Source organism: Urocampus carinirostris, chromosome 9 (assembly GCF_059441175.1).
Source record: "Urocampus carinirostris isolate Australia breed hairy pipefish chromosome 9, RoL_Ucar_1.0, whole genome shotgun sequence".
Taxonomy (NCBI): Eukaryota; Metazoa; Chordata; class Actinopteri; order Syngnathiformes; family Syngnathidae; genus Urocampus; species Urocampus carinirostris.
This window is the reverse complement of record NC_142357.1, coordinates 23,163,635-23,181,788: the sequence shown is the minus strand read 5'-3', so window position 1 is coordinate 23,181,788 and position 18,154 is coordinate 23,163,635. Positions and strand designations below refer to the sequence as shown.

The window sequence follows — 18,154 nt, the reverse complement described above, 5'->3', positions numbered from 1 at the left end:
TTAAGCATATCAGGTGATGTGCATCTCTGTAATGAGAAGGGGTGTGGTCTAATGACATCAACACCCTATATCAGGTGTGCATAATTATTAGGCAACTTCCTTTCCTTTGGCAAAATGGGTCAGAAGAGGGACTTGACAGGCTCTGAAAAGTCAAAAATAGTGAGATATCTTGCAGAGGGATGCAGCACTCTTAAAATTGCCAAGCTTCTGAAGCGTGATCATCGAACAATCAAGCGTTACATTCAAAATAGTCAACAGGGTCGCAAGAAGCGTGTAGAAAAACCAAGGCGCAAAATAACTGCCCGTGAACTGAGAAAAGTCAAGCGTACAGCTGCCAAGATGCCACTTGCCACCAGTTTTGCCATATTTCAGAGCTGCAACATCACTGGAGTGCCCAAAAGCACAAGGTGTGCAATACTCAGAGACATGGCCAAGGTAAGAAAGGCTGAAAAACGACCACCACTGAACAAGACACACAAGCTGAAACGTCAAGACTGGGCCAAGAAAAATCTCAAGACGGATTTTTCTAAGGTTTTATGGACTGATGAAATGAGAGTGAGTCTTGATGGGCCAGATGGATGGGCCCGTGGCTAGATCGGTAAAGGGCAGAGAGCTCCAAAAATATAAATCCGCATAGCTCACCTAAGTTATCTTGCAGCCTTCATGTAACTGTGGTCTTCTTAATACCGTGAGTGTAGTAATCCAGGAGAGTAAAATATTTACGAATACAGAATAGTAAAACATGTTTTCTCTATGCCGTAGTGCAACCCAACCTGTGATTCACATTCATCTTTTTCGGCCAATTGCAGGCTTTGTTTCGCCCCTTTAGCCAATGCGAGCCTGTAAATGATAAAAAGGATCCGCCCCCTTTACCTCCGAATAACTTTAGCCAATAGTGATCGATTCAACTGATGATTGACACATCTTTTTCGGCCAATTGCAGGCTTTGTTTTGCCCCTTTAGCCAATGCGAGCCTGTAAATGATATAAAGGATCCGCCCCTTTACCTCCGAATAACTTTAGCCAATAGTGACTGATTAAAATGATGATTGACACATTGGTTAGGAAATGAAACGCCGGTATATAAATCCCAGCATACACCGCGGACGACTTCGCCTTCGGGGGAAAATCGAGTCGGCGGCTGCTTGCCTTAGTTGCAAGACTTTGCGACTTAATATTGATCCATATATAAGGCGCACTGTATTATAAGGCGCATGGTCAGCGTTTGAAAAAAATAAAGGCTTTTAGGTGCGCCTTATAGTGCGGAAAATACGGTACCTTGTTACTACCCCCCTCTACTAGAGTTAGTCTCAACACTGATCGCCAGGTCACATTTTGTAATTAATCATTTTGGATTTTGATACAGTTCTACAAATATGAAGAGGACATGTACAAATTTGTCTTCAGTGTTTGAAAATATTGCTTTTTTGGAACATTATTGTTTGTTTTTGGGTAAAATTTTGAGTAAATATCATTAAGGTAAACCAATTTACAGTTTCCAGGGTTCATGGCCAAATTCAATTACTTTTCAGGACTTTCGAAGTCAATTTTCCAATTTCCCAAGTACCATTCAAAGAAGAAAATTACTGAGGGGAAACTCTACCTTAATTTTTTTACAGGTCCCATAATGAATGTCCATATTTCATACGTAATCCTTGCACTAATAAACATTTTATCATTTCATATTGCCATATTTAGGTGTAGGACGCAGCAAATGATTAGCAAAAAAATGTATCGTCCAGTAAGTTATTAGTTAAACTCCGTAAAGTACCTTTCATATGACTAGAGAGCGCTGACTCCCATTGTAAAGAGTTGGATCTTTTTTTTTCATTACTTTGCAACATGCTGTGCGTGGATTTGTTCCACATTCAAGCCATAGTTTGTATTTTCCGTTTTCTAGCCATCGTTTATTGAAACGGCTTTTTAGCCTGATGTACCTGTCCTCTTGGGCGCGATGCGTAGGCGCAAGGATGCTTCACATGTTAAAACCGTACAAACTAATGCAAGCTGCCATTAATCATGAGGGAAGAAGAAATGCAATGGAAAACCTAAGCCACCTGAGCAGGTGTGTCGGCATTTTTCTTTTTCAGAGTCACACTGCCAAGAAACATGGCAACAATTTCACCCATTTATAAGCTCTTCACCCAAATTTTAAGCTCTTTTCAAACCTTAACTACATTAGGACCGCAACAATGAATCAATATGATCGATTTAAATTGATTATTAAAAGCGTTCCTCATTGATTTGTTGTGTCGCGTGATTTATGAGCCACTAAGAACATCCAATCAATTCAAATAAAAATTATTTTTTAGATTGTTTTTATTGAATATTGCACATTTTCAAGTGAACAGAAAGTGCTGCAGAAATACAGAGACAAAAATCAGAAAATAACTATATAATAAATATAATAACGATATATGAGCATAATATATATTGTTTGCAAATTGGGGTTGTCCATATTCAAATATTTAACCCCAAAAAACAAATTTGTTGACGACGTTTTAAAAAGTGTTTTTACATTTTTGTTATTTTTTTGGAAGATAAAATTTTTCTAAACATAAAATCAAATTTTGTGCTCATTGTTCATTTTGGTTTTGTATAATAAATCCTAATGTTGTATGATCTTTGGATAAGGTGGTATGAAATATTTGCAGGGGTACAGCATACATTTGTATTTATTTTTTGTTTATTGTTTTATATTTAAGGAATATTATGTTGTGTTGTAGGGCGGCACGGTAGTTCTGAGGTCATGAGATCGAACCTTCCTGTGTGGAGTTTGCATGTTCTCCCCGTGCTTGCGTGGGTTTCCTCCGGGCACTCCGGTTTCCTCCCACATTCCAAAAACATGCATGTCAGGTTAATTGGGTGTTTCAAATTGCCCCTATGTGTGAATGAGCGAGTGAGTTGTCGTCTCTATGTGCCCTGCGCCTAGCTGGCTATCAGTTCAGGGTGTCCCCTGCCCACTACCCGTTGATTGCTGGGATGGGCTCCAGCACCCCCGCGGCCCTACTGAGGATAAGCAGTGCAGATAATGGATGGACGGATGGATGGATTGATGTTGTGTTTTGCAAACAATGTTTGAATAGAAGAGGAAATTAAAAATGTTTTTTTTAAATCGACGAATTAAAATAAATAATTCATTGATTATAAAATCAATCGTTATTTGCAGCCCCACACTAAATTACAACCCAAGCATTTTGAAGGATTTCAAGCATCCGTACGAACCCTGAGTTTCCCCACCCTAAAATGGAAGCAATCATTTACATTTGAGTCAGATGAGCAGGTAAACATGGTGAGATTCAAGTTACTTTCATTGACTTTCTCAGCGTAACTCTTCATGAGCACACAAAGTCCACCGATGTGCTAATCCATTTTTAAACCGCCTTCACGGACGTAAATTAAAGCCTAACACTTCTTCCCTTCTGTTTATTACAGTCTGCTCGCAATTCTCCAGGGGCGTCTACGCCATTTTCGGCTTCTACGACAAGAAGTCAGTCAACACCATCACTTCGTTTTGCGGCACGCTGCACGTGTCCTTCATCACGCCGAGTTTCCCCCTGGATGGCAACCAGCAGTTCATCATCCAGATGAGGCCCGACATCAAGGGCCCGCTGCTCAGCCTCATCGAGTACTACAAGTGGGACAAGTTTGCGTACCTGTACGACAGCGATCGAGGTCAGCGCTTTTTCCTTCTTGAACTATGTTGACGATTGAGTGGATGAAGCGGTCGGCTAAGCCGATAATGCTGGGCTCCACTATCCCATATTGACGCCTTCAATGGTGGAGTGACTCATCGGGAGATTTCCCGAAGGGCAGGCTCATGTCAAGGTTGTGTTTGGGCTGGATGGCAAAAATAATGTATCTGTCACTTGCATGCATTCACTCTCTATAAGCTATTCGGCCGCATTCAGAGCAAACCCTAGCATCGTACCATCTGGTTGGTTTTGTCACGGACCAGAAACAGAGACGGGACCCAATCGCGTTCGTTTACTCAGCTTTATTTAGAAGGAGGAAAGGGCTTGCCCCTATGATCCTGTGATTGTCGGTCACGGGTAGCAGATCGGTTGTGACGTGGAAGTGGCACTTCCGTGCGAGCGAAGGCAGTGTCGAGAGCGAGAAAAAAACAGTTCGATTGCCGGGACGGAGGAGCAAAAACGTTAAACGGGTTCAGAAAAGATCTCGGCACCGGGAATCAGGCGGGAAACAGGGCAGGATAGAGTCAGGAGTCAAAAAGAGCTGGCCTTGTGTGTAGCTAAGGTTTGCAGACGAACTGACAATCGTTGACAGGAAGACGGGGGTTTAAAAAGTGATCAGCAGCCAATCAGCATCCGTGGCTGTTGGCGCCAACGGAGCAGACTCAGGTGCCCCGTATCAGTAATCATGACAGGTTTAGCCCACCACCACTTTTCTTTTCTTTTCTGTCATGAGAAAATTAACGCAGAACAGCGCGAAAGACGAGTCGCGTACGATGGAGTGCAGAAAGGTCCTGGGTCAAACCGAAAAAGCAAGGAAAAGAAAAGAAATGTGTTAAAAGAATGTCTATTATCATTCATTTCACTCAACTTCCACTTATTGCCTCTCATCTGTGTGTCCCTGGTTGTGTGATATGCTACCTGTTTGCAGAATTTAGCAGCTGCCGTTACCGGGTGGCTTCTATCACTCAAATTTTGTCTCTTTTACGAGCACTACCGGTATTTATGGGCTCTTACGGTTTATATTAGTGCAATGATTAGTCAATAAGTGTCACTGACGAAAATCGCACACTATGATATGCAACAAGAATCGGACCCAAACCAAGGCGCTGTTAGTGCCAAAACTTCAGCACTAGACCAACACTGATACCAATGACATACGAAAAGGCAAACAATTTTATCTCGTTATCACACAAATTTGACTTACGGTGCCAGAAACACTGATTTGAATAGTGCATTTTGTTCTGCATTAAATAGTCTCTCCACTTCTTCACCTGTCATCAATAACAGGCCGGTTTACTATGTATAGTTGGGTGGTTGGTTGGATCCCTTAACCACTAGGGTTGTAGGGGCACCATTTCCTGTGTGTCTTGGGTAAGTAGAGCTTGGTGGCACCCATCACTCTCCAGGTTTTCACCCGGTCTTGAACAGGGGACCTTTGCGTGTTAGGCGAATGTTAACCACTGCACTACAGAAACAAAGAGCTTGTTTAGTGTTTTGTTGAAATATTTTCTTTTTTTCCTTTTCTGAGGTGTAGAGAATGTTTAATGAAGGGGTCTCCAACGTGGTGCCCATGGAAACCAGGGTGCCCTCCTTCGGTCAGTTGTGGTGCCCGTGGATTTGTCCTGAAAATAGCTCACTAATGCTGGGCCATTGTTATTTTCTAGTAAAATGATATTTTCAGTCTATTCTAACTCAACTTCTAATAATTACAACCTTGTAATAATAACATGGTAACAACATATTAATGACTAGTTAAGTTGTTATTTTACAAATGCATATCAGCTTAAAACAAGTTGGAGACCCCAGTTGTAACATGTCATAATGCAGAACAAAATAATCTATAATCAGTGTTTCTGGCACCATGAGTAAAAGTAGTGAGATCATAGAATCAAATTCCTTTCCGTAGTTATTGGTATCACTGGTGGTTTAGTGGTCAAGTGTCCACATTGCTGTGACCCGGTTTCGATTATACTGTTGCATACAATGTTTTGCAATTTTTGTCAGCGATGGTTGATCACTGATCAATCATTGTACAAGTATATTGTGTGGTAACGCACGTATAAAACTTATCCACTGTAGTTAGGCACACTTTTAATTTTCAGGCCAATTTGGGGTTTGTCAGTGCACCACATAGTCTGGAAAATACGGTATTTTGTCAAAAGAGATTGACAAACCATCAGTTTTTTTCAGAGCCTACTTGAGAAAATTCAAAGATTTCCCCAAGATGTTACTTAAAACATATGCATTGTTGATGTTGTCCTCATAGGGCCAGAAATGTCCCCGAGTCTTCCGTGTTTATGTCCCTCCGTCCCCCCCATGTTGTTGTGTATTAGGACCCCTCAGGTGTATTTAATGAAACGGGACTTGTCACATGCAATCAGCTGCAACACGTGTTTGACTTTGCACGTGTGTGTTTGTGTTAGCGTTCGTTTTATGTAAAATCAAACGGACGTGTGGGGTAGTCCTGACATGCAGCGGAGGTGATGGGCCCCCCAGCTGTGGACCTCCACACGTCTCATCATGATAACAATGTAGATAATAACGCTGAAATTCGTCTGAAAACGGGAGGCTTCCGGTTCACCGGAAACATGGAATTCGCTTGGTGTGTTTATCGTGAGTCTCAGGAAGTCTCGGGAAGTTATTGCCCCGAGGAAACGTCATTTGGGACATTTTTAGACGTCCTTAAAGAATAATCCAATAGATAGGACACGAAGGCAAAAATGGTGATGATGCTAGCTGTTTTAGCAAAGCTAGCAAACAAAGTAATGCTACTCATCAAAGCGGCGCCGCTGCGAGCGGCACCCTTTCCAGCAGCTCCCTGTTATCTCGCACTTTTTGTGATTTATTGTTTTTATTGTCTGTTTCTATCTTCTGTGTTTTTCGTCCCGTTTGACAACTACACTTTGGATTACTTTCTATCCTATGGACATGGGTTCTAACGCACAAAAATGCGTTTATTCGAGGAATCAACTCCTTGCCCTGAAGAATTCTTGAGCCGGCGTGATGAGGGGGCCTATTGTGGGTGGAGAGCCGGTGCTAGCTAAGCGGCTAGCGGCGTTATAAGTCTTCGGTACGGTCCGTAATCATGGTAAATGTGAACTCTCTACCAAATAAGTCAGACGAATTGGCTGTCCTGGTGAAAAACCTCAAAGCGCACAGGGAGTGCAGTTTGCTGTGTTTTACAGAAACGTGGCTCACGTCTAGCATCCTGGACGCTAACGTGGAGCCACCCGGAGCTATCCGGAGCTACCAGGCTTCAGCGCTGTTAGACAGGGACACAAAAGCCTGCAGGAAGCAGAGAAGAGGTGGACTCGCTAACACGAGGTGGTGTACCCCTGGGCACAAAGATTTCCATCTGCCGCAGGGACGTCGAACTTTTGGACTAGCGTGTGAAGTCATCAACTCCACTGTGGCTAAACTACAAAAAAGCACCCCGTGGGCATCCTCTTAATCCGTCAATAAACAACAAGAAAGACTGCTGAAAGTATATATTTCCCTACGGGGATGAATAAAGTATCTATTTATCTATCTAACTATCTACTTGCTAATACAGCTAGCGGCTGTGTTGACAAAAATATGAAATAAATCCAGGCCAGGGTCTTCCAAAACACAATACAATAGGCTTTAAAGACAATGTAACTATCTTTTCATTTTTGATGAGAAAAGAAGGAAAAAAATGGAAAAATTACATGTTTTTTTGGGGTCCCTTTGATCACTTTTGTGTTACATTTAAATAAATCATTTGAACGTAGTAGTCAATCTTTTTGCCAACATTGTACTTCCACTAATAAGTGTAATTAAATACAGTTCTTTGATAATAATAATAATAATATTTTGATTTTTGAAGCGCCTTTCAGGACACCCAAGGTTGCTGTACTTATGAGTAGGACACAACAATAAACAAAAAATAAAACGAGCAAGTAATAAATAGCAAATAAAACTTATTATAGTTAAAATGGGCTGTGTGTGCGGCATATGGTCAAGAAGAGGCAAGTCTGAAGAGGTAAATTTTAAATCTGGTTTTGAAAGTGGACAGGGTCGCAGAATTTCGGAGGTCAGGCGGCAATGAGTTCCAGAGCCTGGGGGGCAGAGCGTCTGAAAGCTCTTCTCCCAATGGAGTTGAGGCAGGCAGGGGGTATAGTGAAATGGAGGGAGGAAGATGATCTGTGGGTGCGGGATGGCATTGCAGTGTCAAATAGGTCGGAAAGGTAGGGAGGGGCAAGGTTATGAATAGCCATGTAGGTGTAGAGCAGGATTTTGTTATTGATTTCATGGTAGATTGGGAAACCAAATAATGTGTTCACAAAATGTAAACATAAATAATACTGTGATAAATGTATTCTGCTTTTAATATTGGACACTAGCAAAGGAGATTGGATATAATGTCAGTTTGTTGTTTTGACTACTATTCTTCACTGTTGTTTATTGTTTTGACTATTATGCACTTTTTACATCAGCCAATCATGTTGCTGTTCTTTGACACTGTTTAGCGCGGTTCTGCTTTTGTAACCTAGAAGATTTAACAAAAAGAAAGAACTCCGGGGAGGGCTTTTAGAGCAGGTTGGAATTTCTTATCTCAGTTTTGGGTGCTCTCCTGTTCTCCTTGCAAGTTCAAAATCCATTGATGTCTTCTCACTTTAATTTGATTGTTTATAAACTATAAACATATCAGACTGTAAATGTGATCTGGCTTGTAAATAGTGCATTTAAACATCGTTATCACACTGCAAGAAGCCCTAAAATATTTTTACTATCAGATCCCATGTCACAAGATGTTCTCAGAAGCCTCCATTATAGGCCGCTCAACTATGCACAAGATTATATAGACGTACTAGTAGCGCATGTTGCATGCATGAAGTCCGCAGAGTACACGCTGAAGGCATCACGTGTATCTGTAGACTTGCTCGTTGGCTTAGTAAAGATTCAGTGCATTGCCGTTTCCTTCCCTGCACGTCCTCTACGCATTTATGTCATCCTCGGATGCCTTCCGCCCTCGCGTTCTCATCCGGTTCTGCGACGCAGCCCGGTGCCTGTCTTCAAATTAGAAAAAATAATAATCCGGATTTAATCGTGCCGCATGAAACCTGCTGCTTACTGTACTAGCGCGACGGGCCCTGTCGGGGACCGCAATGCATATATTTCGCCATGACACGGTTGTCTAATTAGGTCAGTGTGATCCGCCAGTTCCCATGCCAACCAGCGTGCGGCCAGAGGAAAGGATGGAGGGAAGGTGGAGGAGAGCTGGAAGTGAGCAGGTCGCTAAGTGACGTGAGGATGGGGTGCGGGGGAGGGGTTGTTTGACAGTTGTGAGTTAATTAGGAAGTCTTAACTGCTTTTGCTGCATTCTTGTAAGAGGCATAATAGGTATTGCTTGGTATTGCCGGGCGTTCTACTTGGGTGAGGTTGTTGGGGCCGTGTTTTTTTGAAAAAGCGCCAGGGAGCCACTAGGAAGTGCCGAAGAGCCTCATGGCCGCATGCATCTCCAGAGCTGCTTATACACTAAAGCAGATGTTTATTGATTTTGTGGTATTTATTGGAAGTGCCTTGACACAAAAACTGGCTTAAGACATTCTCAGAGGCCTAAAGTACAACTGTGTACATTTTCACAAAAATGGTTCAGTCATTTCGGAGCCTTTAAGTCACATACAAATACACTTGCACGCACACAATCACACACACACAAATCAAGGCAAGAAAGACCATGCAGAATAACGCAACAATATGAGCATTGTATGGCGTATTGTGTGCTACCAGTGACATAGGCCATCCAGATTAGAGCCGAAATGGATGAGTTTCGCTCGGTCGTTTTTATAAAAATAAATTCCCGTACAAAAATTGTTCTACGGCGTATACTATCCAAAACGAGAAAAATACTTAAATTATGGGGAAAATAGATAAGAAGACAGGTATGTGATCTCTGTGACACTTCCTTGCATCCTATCCCTCCAACCCCTTGACCTTCCTCCATAACCTCACGTGCACATTCATTATGGTGCTCATTATCCATTCTGTGCACCGCTTCTCCTCAGTAGGGACGCGGGGCTGCTGGAGCCTATCCCAGCTATCTTCGGGCAGTGGGCAGGGGACACCCTGAACAGGTTGCCAGTCAGTCGCAGGGCACAAGGAGACAGACAACTCACTTGCTCATTTTCACCAAGGGACAATTAGGACCGACTAATAACCGGACATGCATGTTTTTGGAATGTGGGAGGAAACCGGAGTGCCAGGGGTAAACCCACACAAGCACGGGGAGAATGTGCAAACTCCACACAGGAAGGTTTGATCCCATGACTTCAGAACTGTGCCGCACACGCGCAAACCACTGTGCTCCCGAGCTGCCCTGTGCTCATTATGTAATTGGGTTTTATTTTGTTCATATCATCTTATTTATCATGTTACTGTATTTTGATATTTAATTTCTATTTGAATGTGCTTTAGTGGCCAAGAAGATGTATATTTAGGCTTCATGTGGATGCTTTTGGGATAACAGGAGTGGACTGAAGATCTTAAGTCGTCATTGCTAAAGATTGAGTAAACGACATATTTGATGAATTGTCAACAAAAAGAGATCCGAATTAACTGACTCTCAGCTCAGTTGATTTATAACTAGCCTACTAAAGGGCAAAACTTGGGATTGACGCCAAAAGCCGTCAATGGCACCAAATTCAGAATATATTTTCGACATTTTAAATTGTCATTAGGAAAGAATGAGTTATTGGCCAAACTATTTGTCAATTGTCCACAAAATTAACCTTCACTTATATCATCTGCTTCCAGTTCAGTTCCTTCACAGCCAGCCCACATGAGTGGATAATTGACGTCTAAATCCGTTAATGGCATTACATTCAAAACTCAGTTTCGACGTCTTTAGTTGCCATTGGTCACAAAAGAGTCCACGAGGAAATAAATGTGATAACGTGAACTAACTGAACAATAATATTGGGTTTAACACTAAAGCATTTATACAACTTACTAAAATAGAATAATAGAATAGAATAGAATAGACCTTTATTGTCATTGTTAAAAAATGGGATATATTGTGACAACGAAATTGGACCACATTTTACAGTGAGGATAAAGGAACAAAGAAGATGTTTGTTGCATAGGCTTTGTTTTCCTCCGGAGGGGGGTGCATGAGGGGGTGAGGGACAGACAGAGATGGCTGGATCCAACTAGATGTTTGATCGTACTGTACACACGGTCCAGTGTTTTTTCCCTAATTGCTCAGTCCACGTATAGAATGAATTTGTAAAGTACAGTCCTTAAGCATGCCTGATTAAAGTCGCCGGCAACGATAAAAGCTCCGTCGGGGTGTGCAAGCTGCTTTTAACAAGGGTTGATGTCTAATACCATCAATGGCACCAAGTACAGAACAGATTCTTGACGTCCTTTGTCGTCTTTAGTAGTGTATGGGTTAATAAAGAAAATCGGATATACTAAAATAATGAACTTATTGCATGTAACCACAAAAGCCTCTGTTCAACTTACTACCATGAAAAAAGAAGATTCAAGTCCAGAGTTGTCAACAGCACTAATTGCAGAACTGTTTTTCAAAGTTTTAAGTCGTCATTGGTCGCAAAATAGTCAAGGAGGAAATGAATGTGATGAACTGAACTAACGAAGCATTTTTTGGAATTGCTAAAATGGAAAAAAGAGTTTTGACTTAAAACCCTTAATGGCACTAAATTCTGAACATATTTTCAATGTCTTCAGTCGTCATTAGTAGTGAATGAGTGAATTAGTATGACAATTGTCGAAACCACGGCCTCAATAGTTTCTGCTTAGTACCAACCACGTCTACAAACTTTTTGGCAATTATGAGTCCAGACAGTGAGCAACACGTTGCTTCACCAAATTTAAACCCCTATTACGAGATCATCTAAAGTGGAAACAGTTTTTGGCTCACGGGTCAGCCGTAACACAGTGTCCTCTTTGCAATCATGACAAAAATAGATCTTTCAAATAAAACAGCGAGCCTATCATTATCCGGGGCCGTAAAAAACTGAAATCGATCGATATTTTACCGGGCCGCCGTCGCGCCAGGATTACGAACACTGGGCTTTTACATTAAATCGCAACCCGAGGATCGATAAGGGCCAGATTCAGCCACTAAACATCTAACTCGTCGAGAACGTCACATTGATCAAGAGGCGTAATTAAATGTCTCATCCGTGGAACGAATGTGTTTTGATGGGCGGGGGGGGAATAAGTGAAGAAAAGGCCAAACAAAATGATGATTTAAAGACTGCAAGAGCAGATTTGGCCGTTGTGACGCACTCTAACACTCGTTCATCACATCCGTTACAGACGTTTTGCACACATTTTCTCGGATCTGTCGATTAGTCATCTTGCAGCTGGCGGCTCGGAAATGAGTTAAAAAGAAATATGTTGATGTTTTATGCAGAGCAAAACAACTGACTACTTTTTTTGTAAAACTAATCCAAGTAGGATGAAAAGATTGTCTTCGAATGGTTTTTCTAAAATACCTAAATAACGAATTGGATTTTTTTTCCCATACCAATTATATTCGTCGAGAAAATAATATACCGTGTTTTCCCGTGATTTCCGGACTTTAAGTCACAGTTTTTTCATATTTTTGCCCGGGGTTCGACTTATACTCCAGTGCAAGTCGAGAAAATACTGTACCGTATATTCTTGTATTTTCCGGCCTATAAAACACAGTTTTTTTTATAGTTTTGCCCGGGGTGGGACTTATACTCCAGTGCAAGTCGAGACAATAATTTATTGTATTTTCCTGTGTTTTCCGGACTTTAAGTCACAGTTTTTTCATATTTTTGCCCGGGGTTCGACTTATACTCCAGTGCAAGTCGAGAAAATACTGTGCCGTATATTCTTGTATTTTCCGGCCTATAAAACAGTTTTTTTTTAATAGTTTTGCCCGGGGTGGGACTTATACTCCGGTGCAAGTCGAGACAATAATTTATTGTATTTTCCTGTGTTTTCCGGACTTTAAGTCACAGTTTTTTCATATTTTTGCCCAGGGTTCGACTTATACTCCAGTGCAAGTCGAGAATATACTGTACTGTATATTCCTGTATTTTCCGGCCTATAAGACACAGGTTTTTCTCATAGTCTTTCCCGGGGTGGGACTTGCACTCCGGTGCAAGTCGAGAAAATAATGTAACGTATTTTCTCGTGTTTTCCGGACTATGAGTCTTAGTTTTTTTCATAGTTTGGCCCAGGGTGCGACTTATAGTCCGGTGTGATTTATAGTCCGGAAAATACATTGTACATATGCTATTTATGTTTTAGGTTTGTGGTAACTACTGCAGTAAAATAATATTCAGATCAAACTACAACCAGGGTTCGTACACGTGCTTGAAATCCTGAAAAATGCTTGAATTTTAATGTTGTGTTTTCAAATTTTGAAAAGTGCTTGACTATGGGGTGAAGTGCTTATAAATGTTTCTCAGTTGTCTGACTCTGGAACACACATGAAATGAAGCAAAATACAGTAGTGGGATCAATAATAACAATGACAATGAATCAGTAAATATTATGTTTAATAATAAATATTGTAATATTTCTTGGAGATATGTGAAAATGGTCTCTGAAAGTCCCAGAAAAGTAATTAAAACAATATTGGTTTTTTTTTATATATGAAATTATTTCTACCACACAAAAGTCAGATTTGGAAAAAGATGACTTTGAGATATAGTGTTATGTACTTTTGAAACCCTAAAAAGAACCTTCTTTTCTACTGTACTGTATTTGCTTTCTGAAAACTTGTTTGAATGGCAAAGCAAAACCCAATCTAAATATGTGTATGAATACCAATTTCTTTGAAAGCACAGTCTTTCAAAACCTATAGGCAACAATTCAACAGAGTTAAGAAAACAAACAAACAAACAAACAAAAAAACACAAAAATATAGCCAGTGTCAAAAAGTGCCTGCATTGCTGTTCCCGCCCACACTAAGTAGCAATGCAGTCTACCTGTGACTCAGGCTGGTTACATAAATGCCCTGAATCCTCGTCCTTTTATCGAGCTGGAGATGGCATCCCATTGGCAATAAGTCAATAATTAGGCCGTGAACATGTCGCCTCGCTTCATTAATAAGTTGGGTAGTTAGTAGTATAGTTGAATTGTTAGACGACTGCGGACAAATTTGTGGGTTATACATCTAGTTACGAATTTTGTGGTGGGTACATTACTAGAATTAAGAAGTTTGTAGGAGTTCAGAAATCAGTGGGTTAGTACGTTTGGCTTTTATGAGCCCATTATTTGTTCAGTTGCTTGAATAGTAAACTGGTTGGTTAATGAGCTGCTGGGTTGCTTGGTCAGCTCTTTAATTGGTTTAGTCATTATTAATTTAGTTATTCCATTTGGTGGTAGTTTGTTAGTGGTTATATTCGTTGGTTAGTTTTACTCAGAAAGTCTTTTAGTCTTAGTCAGTCATTTAGTTGGTTAATTTGACAGCTTTTAGCTTGTAAATTAAATCAACCGGTCATTTTTAGCCCGTGAGTTAGTTTACCATAAAGTTGGTTGATCGATTATCAGTTTTTTTGACTTTTTTAAGTTATTGGTTTATTGTATAGTTGTTTATTTGTTTGATTTATTGGTGTCGGTTTGTAATGTGGTTCTTCAACTGGTAGATCTGTTGGTTAGTTATTCGATTTGTCAGTAAGTTCATTAATAAGTTAGGTAGTTAGTAAGTTGGTTGAGTTGTAAAATGGACAGCTGGCAAATCAATGGGTTATTTGTGTAGTTAACCTGGTAGTTTTCAATTTGTTGCATTAGTTGGGTAGTTTAAGTCTTTTAATTGCTTAATTAGTTGGTTGATTTGACACTTTTCTGCAGGTCAGATTTAACCTGTCTTTTGGTTTGCCATGAAGTTATGAGATCAGTTAGTTAGTTGGTTGATGTTTTTTTAATTACTTTGTTGTTTGATTAACCAGTTATTTGGTCCGTCAGTAAGTTAGGTAGTTAGTTGGTTGGTTGTCAGATGGATGGCTGCCAAATTGGTGGGTTGTTCTGTATTTACTCAGTTTGTGGTGGGTATAATGCTAAACTGGTTAGTCAGTTAATAGGAATTCACAAATCTAATTTGTTTAAGTATTTTAGAGTGAATTTGCAATGGAAAATTGCACTACATTTTGGCCTTGAAACAATTGATGAAATACAGGGCTCCACATTTTACATCCCATTTCAAGTGGGACTGTGTTTTCACTCTGATTTTGCAAATGTTTCGTGGGTGATGTACAGTTTGCCTTTTTCTGTTCTTCAATTTTGCTTAATTTGAGATTTTGTTGCCAAGGAAATGAGACCCCAACATTTCAATACAACTTTGTTCTCTTCCCTCTTTCAGGCCTGACAACGCTTCAGGTGGTTCTGGACACGGCGGCTGAGAGGAAGTGGCAAGTGACTGCCATCAACGTAGGCAACCTGAAAGATGAGCGCAAGGACGAAGCGTACCGCTCACTTTTCCAGGACTTGGAGAATAAGCAGGAGCGCAGGGTGATCCTGGACTGTGAACAAGACAAAGTCAAAGACATCATGGACCAGGTCTTAGACAGTTGTTTTCTTACTGTGATAACATATTTACATCTTAGCTCCTCGAATACTGATAATGATCTTGATCTGCTTGTTCTTTCACACCTATTGCCAATGTTCCCTGCATGAGGACCTATCTTTATACTTACACAAAAATGGCAATTACAGTAATCCCTCGCTGCATCACGGTTGACATTTTTGCAGATGTTTCTGTGTGCATCGTGTTCTGATTGGCTAAACAGTCTCCCTGCACCTTTTCTGTCTGTATCTGCTGTGCGTCAATAACGTTGCAGTCTAGGTTGTACACATACGTAAAATTCGATAAACCAACATTACATATGCAGAAAAATTTCAAGTTTCTTTTAAAGCTATCATGTCAACAAAATGCTCTGAACCAGGCCTGAGATGGACCTCACAACCACATGTTCTGCATGACTTTGGAGGCTTCTCTTCTTTAACGAAGGCGATACAAATTATCAGCACATTAGCAAGATGGCAGGAGTTGTCTGGGAGCAGAGAAACTTTAAAAAAACAGGCAGGATATGCAGCCCACGAGGACCAGAGTGCCCAGGTTTCCTCTGGACCCACAAATACACTAAAAAGCAGAGGATGATGCTTTCTATCATGACAAAGTTGAACTTCTCTGCATGCTAGGTTCAGATGCCACAATTTTGTTTTCCTAATAACCTTTGGAACGCAACCGCCGCGAAAAATGAAGGATTACTGTATTGAGTATGTCGATGATGAGTTAGAGACAGGTTTACACAGAAACAACAATTTTATTTTGTGTTTAGTGATTTACAAATGCTTCAAGGTAAACCAAAATGTTCCCACATTACGATAATAAAAAGCGGAAAGTTATCAAAAAAACCCAGGTAGACTTTGCATGCCGGTCGCAGATACAAAACACAATTTTTCAGATCACAACAAACAGTTAATAAGAGAACTGCGGTTTTTAGTGGGTCACAGGCCTTTGTCTTGGCAAAATAATGCTAGGACAAAGAAAAATAAACAGAGGGTCAATTTGACAGTAGATGTCGATAATGTCTTGCATGAAAACTTCTCCCTGTTCAGTGATTCTGTGCCCGTTCCTCTTGTGTTTGAAAGGGACCACATTTCATTCTATTGTGAATTTGTTTGTAGTATTTACCTTTTCTGCCCATTATAATGGGTTCCAGAAACGTTAGTGGTAAGGCGAAGGAATAGTGGAAAACAGAGATCAACTTGAGAATGAAATTATTGCAAAATACGAAAATATTTTAGTCGTGTCTCCCATTGAAGCACTACTTCAGAGTACAGCAAATGTTATTTTTCAAGCTTTTTAAAAAAAAAAATCTTTATTATCTACAGAAATAGCCATACTCTAGCCGTTGTATGGTAGACGATTTTTTTTTATATTTTGGTTTGGAACTTCTTTTAGTAAGAGGCTATTCTAAAATATTTTAAGGGGGTCACTTAGGGTGCAATGGTGGGTCCTAAAGTCAGAGCAGTTGAGAACCACTGCTCTAGAGTAGATGTTTATGTAGTCAATTTTGCACTTTCTCATTGTATCTGGCATGTTCTAATGCAGGGGTTCTGGAACCTATGGCTTGCAATCCATATATGGCTCGCTTCATGAGTACATATTGGTGATAATATAGATAACGTTTTTTCATATATTAATACACGTTAGTATCACATGTGGTAAAGCCAAGACAATACTGGAGGGAGAGTTGTTTGGTCCAGTATATATAGGACACAATTTAAACTACAGTTTAGAGTCAAGGTGTCTCACCAACAGACCGTTGTGGTTGTAAATCGCCAAATAATCCTTTATATGAAAGCGCATTATACCATCTATGTTCATTGTTGAGACACTTTATGAAAAAAAGCCACAGAACAAGCTTTAACCCAAAACAAACGTTTGGCTCATAAGCTCTAGCAAATCATGTAGAGAAATTTGATATGGTGAGTGGTAGGAATTGGCATAGCTATACAGGGCACGCGCGCACTCTTCCTCCTTTGCCCAGCGCTGAAGAAAATTAGTTGGTATCCTTCATTGCGGTATTTAGTGACATTTTTTTACAAAAGAACTTTGCTTGCACCTTGCTTTGAAACCATTATCTTGGACAAAAATGACAGAAAAAATGAGCCTCAATACTTTTAAGTAACTGCAGGGGGGGATCGATTTTAAGTGGTACAGTATTTTTATATTGATATGGGACACAGGAGCTGGCATAATTATTATTTCATACATTTTATCACATCATCTAACGTCACACAGTGAAATAAAATGTGCTTTTGTCTGGAGAGGGGGTTTGGTGGTTTTGTTGAATTTTGTCTGAAAATAAATCAAAATATTTTTACTTTTATTGCTCTTTGGGTCAAAACGGTTCAGACCCCCTGTTCTAATGGCTCTTATTGACTTTACAGGTTATCACCATTGGCAAGCATGTGAAAGGCTACCATTACATCATAGCCAATTTGGTAAGACAAAAACATCATACATACATCGTACAGTTTTCCCCTGCACGGCGGCAAAACTAACCACAACTGGTCGCACATTTAGGGTTTTGTGGACGGCGACCTATCAAAAATCCAGTACGGCGGCGCCAACGTTTCGGGCTTTCAGATCGTGGATTTTGACGATGCCCTAGTGTCCAAGTTCGACCAGAGGTGGGAGGCCCTAGAGGAGAAGGAATATCCGGGAGCAGACAGCAGGATCAGGGTAACTCAAGGCTTTTGCTTGAGCTTTGTGCATGTTGGAGTTACGTGCATTATTGAGCAAGTCTGGCCGCGAACATATGTTCTACGTATGCACTCCGCTAACGTCCGGCCTCATGGGCTTGGAATGGTTATTAATCTCTTATTGCTCTACTGGATCCATTTATTTAAGTGCACTGAAATTGAAAGAATCTACACTAAAGAACTCTAAACTGAATAAGAACAAGGGACAGGTCAGAGACA

At 40.5% G+C, this 18,154-nt stretch overlaps 1 protein-coding gene across 4 annotated transcripts in view; it reads left to right on the top strand.

Annotated features, from left to right (window-relative positions):
* Nucleotides 1-18,154, top strand: part of LOC148359621 (glutamate receptor 2) — a 72,245-nt gene that overhangs the window by 25,355 nt on the left and 28,736 nt on the right. For all 4 annotated transcript variants that reach the window (XM_088343280.1, XM_088343279.1, XM_088343282.1 and 1 more), the window contains exons 3-6: nucleotides 3,435-3,674; nucleotides 15,024-15,220; nucleotides 17,621-17,674; nucleotides 17,757-17,915. In XM_088343280.1, the coding sequence (XP_088199406.1) occupies nucleotides 3,435-3,674; nucleotides 15,024-15,220; nucleotides 17,621-17,674; nucleotides 17,757-17,915 (650 nt within the window). The remainder of the gene's footprint in view (nucleotides 1-3,434; nucleotides 3,675-15,023; nucleotides 15,221-17,620; nucleotides 17,675-17,756; nucleotides 17,916-18,154) is intronic.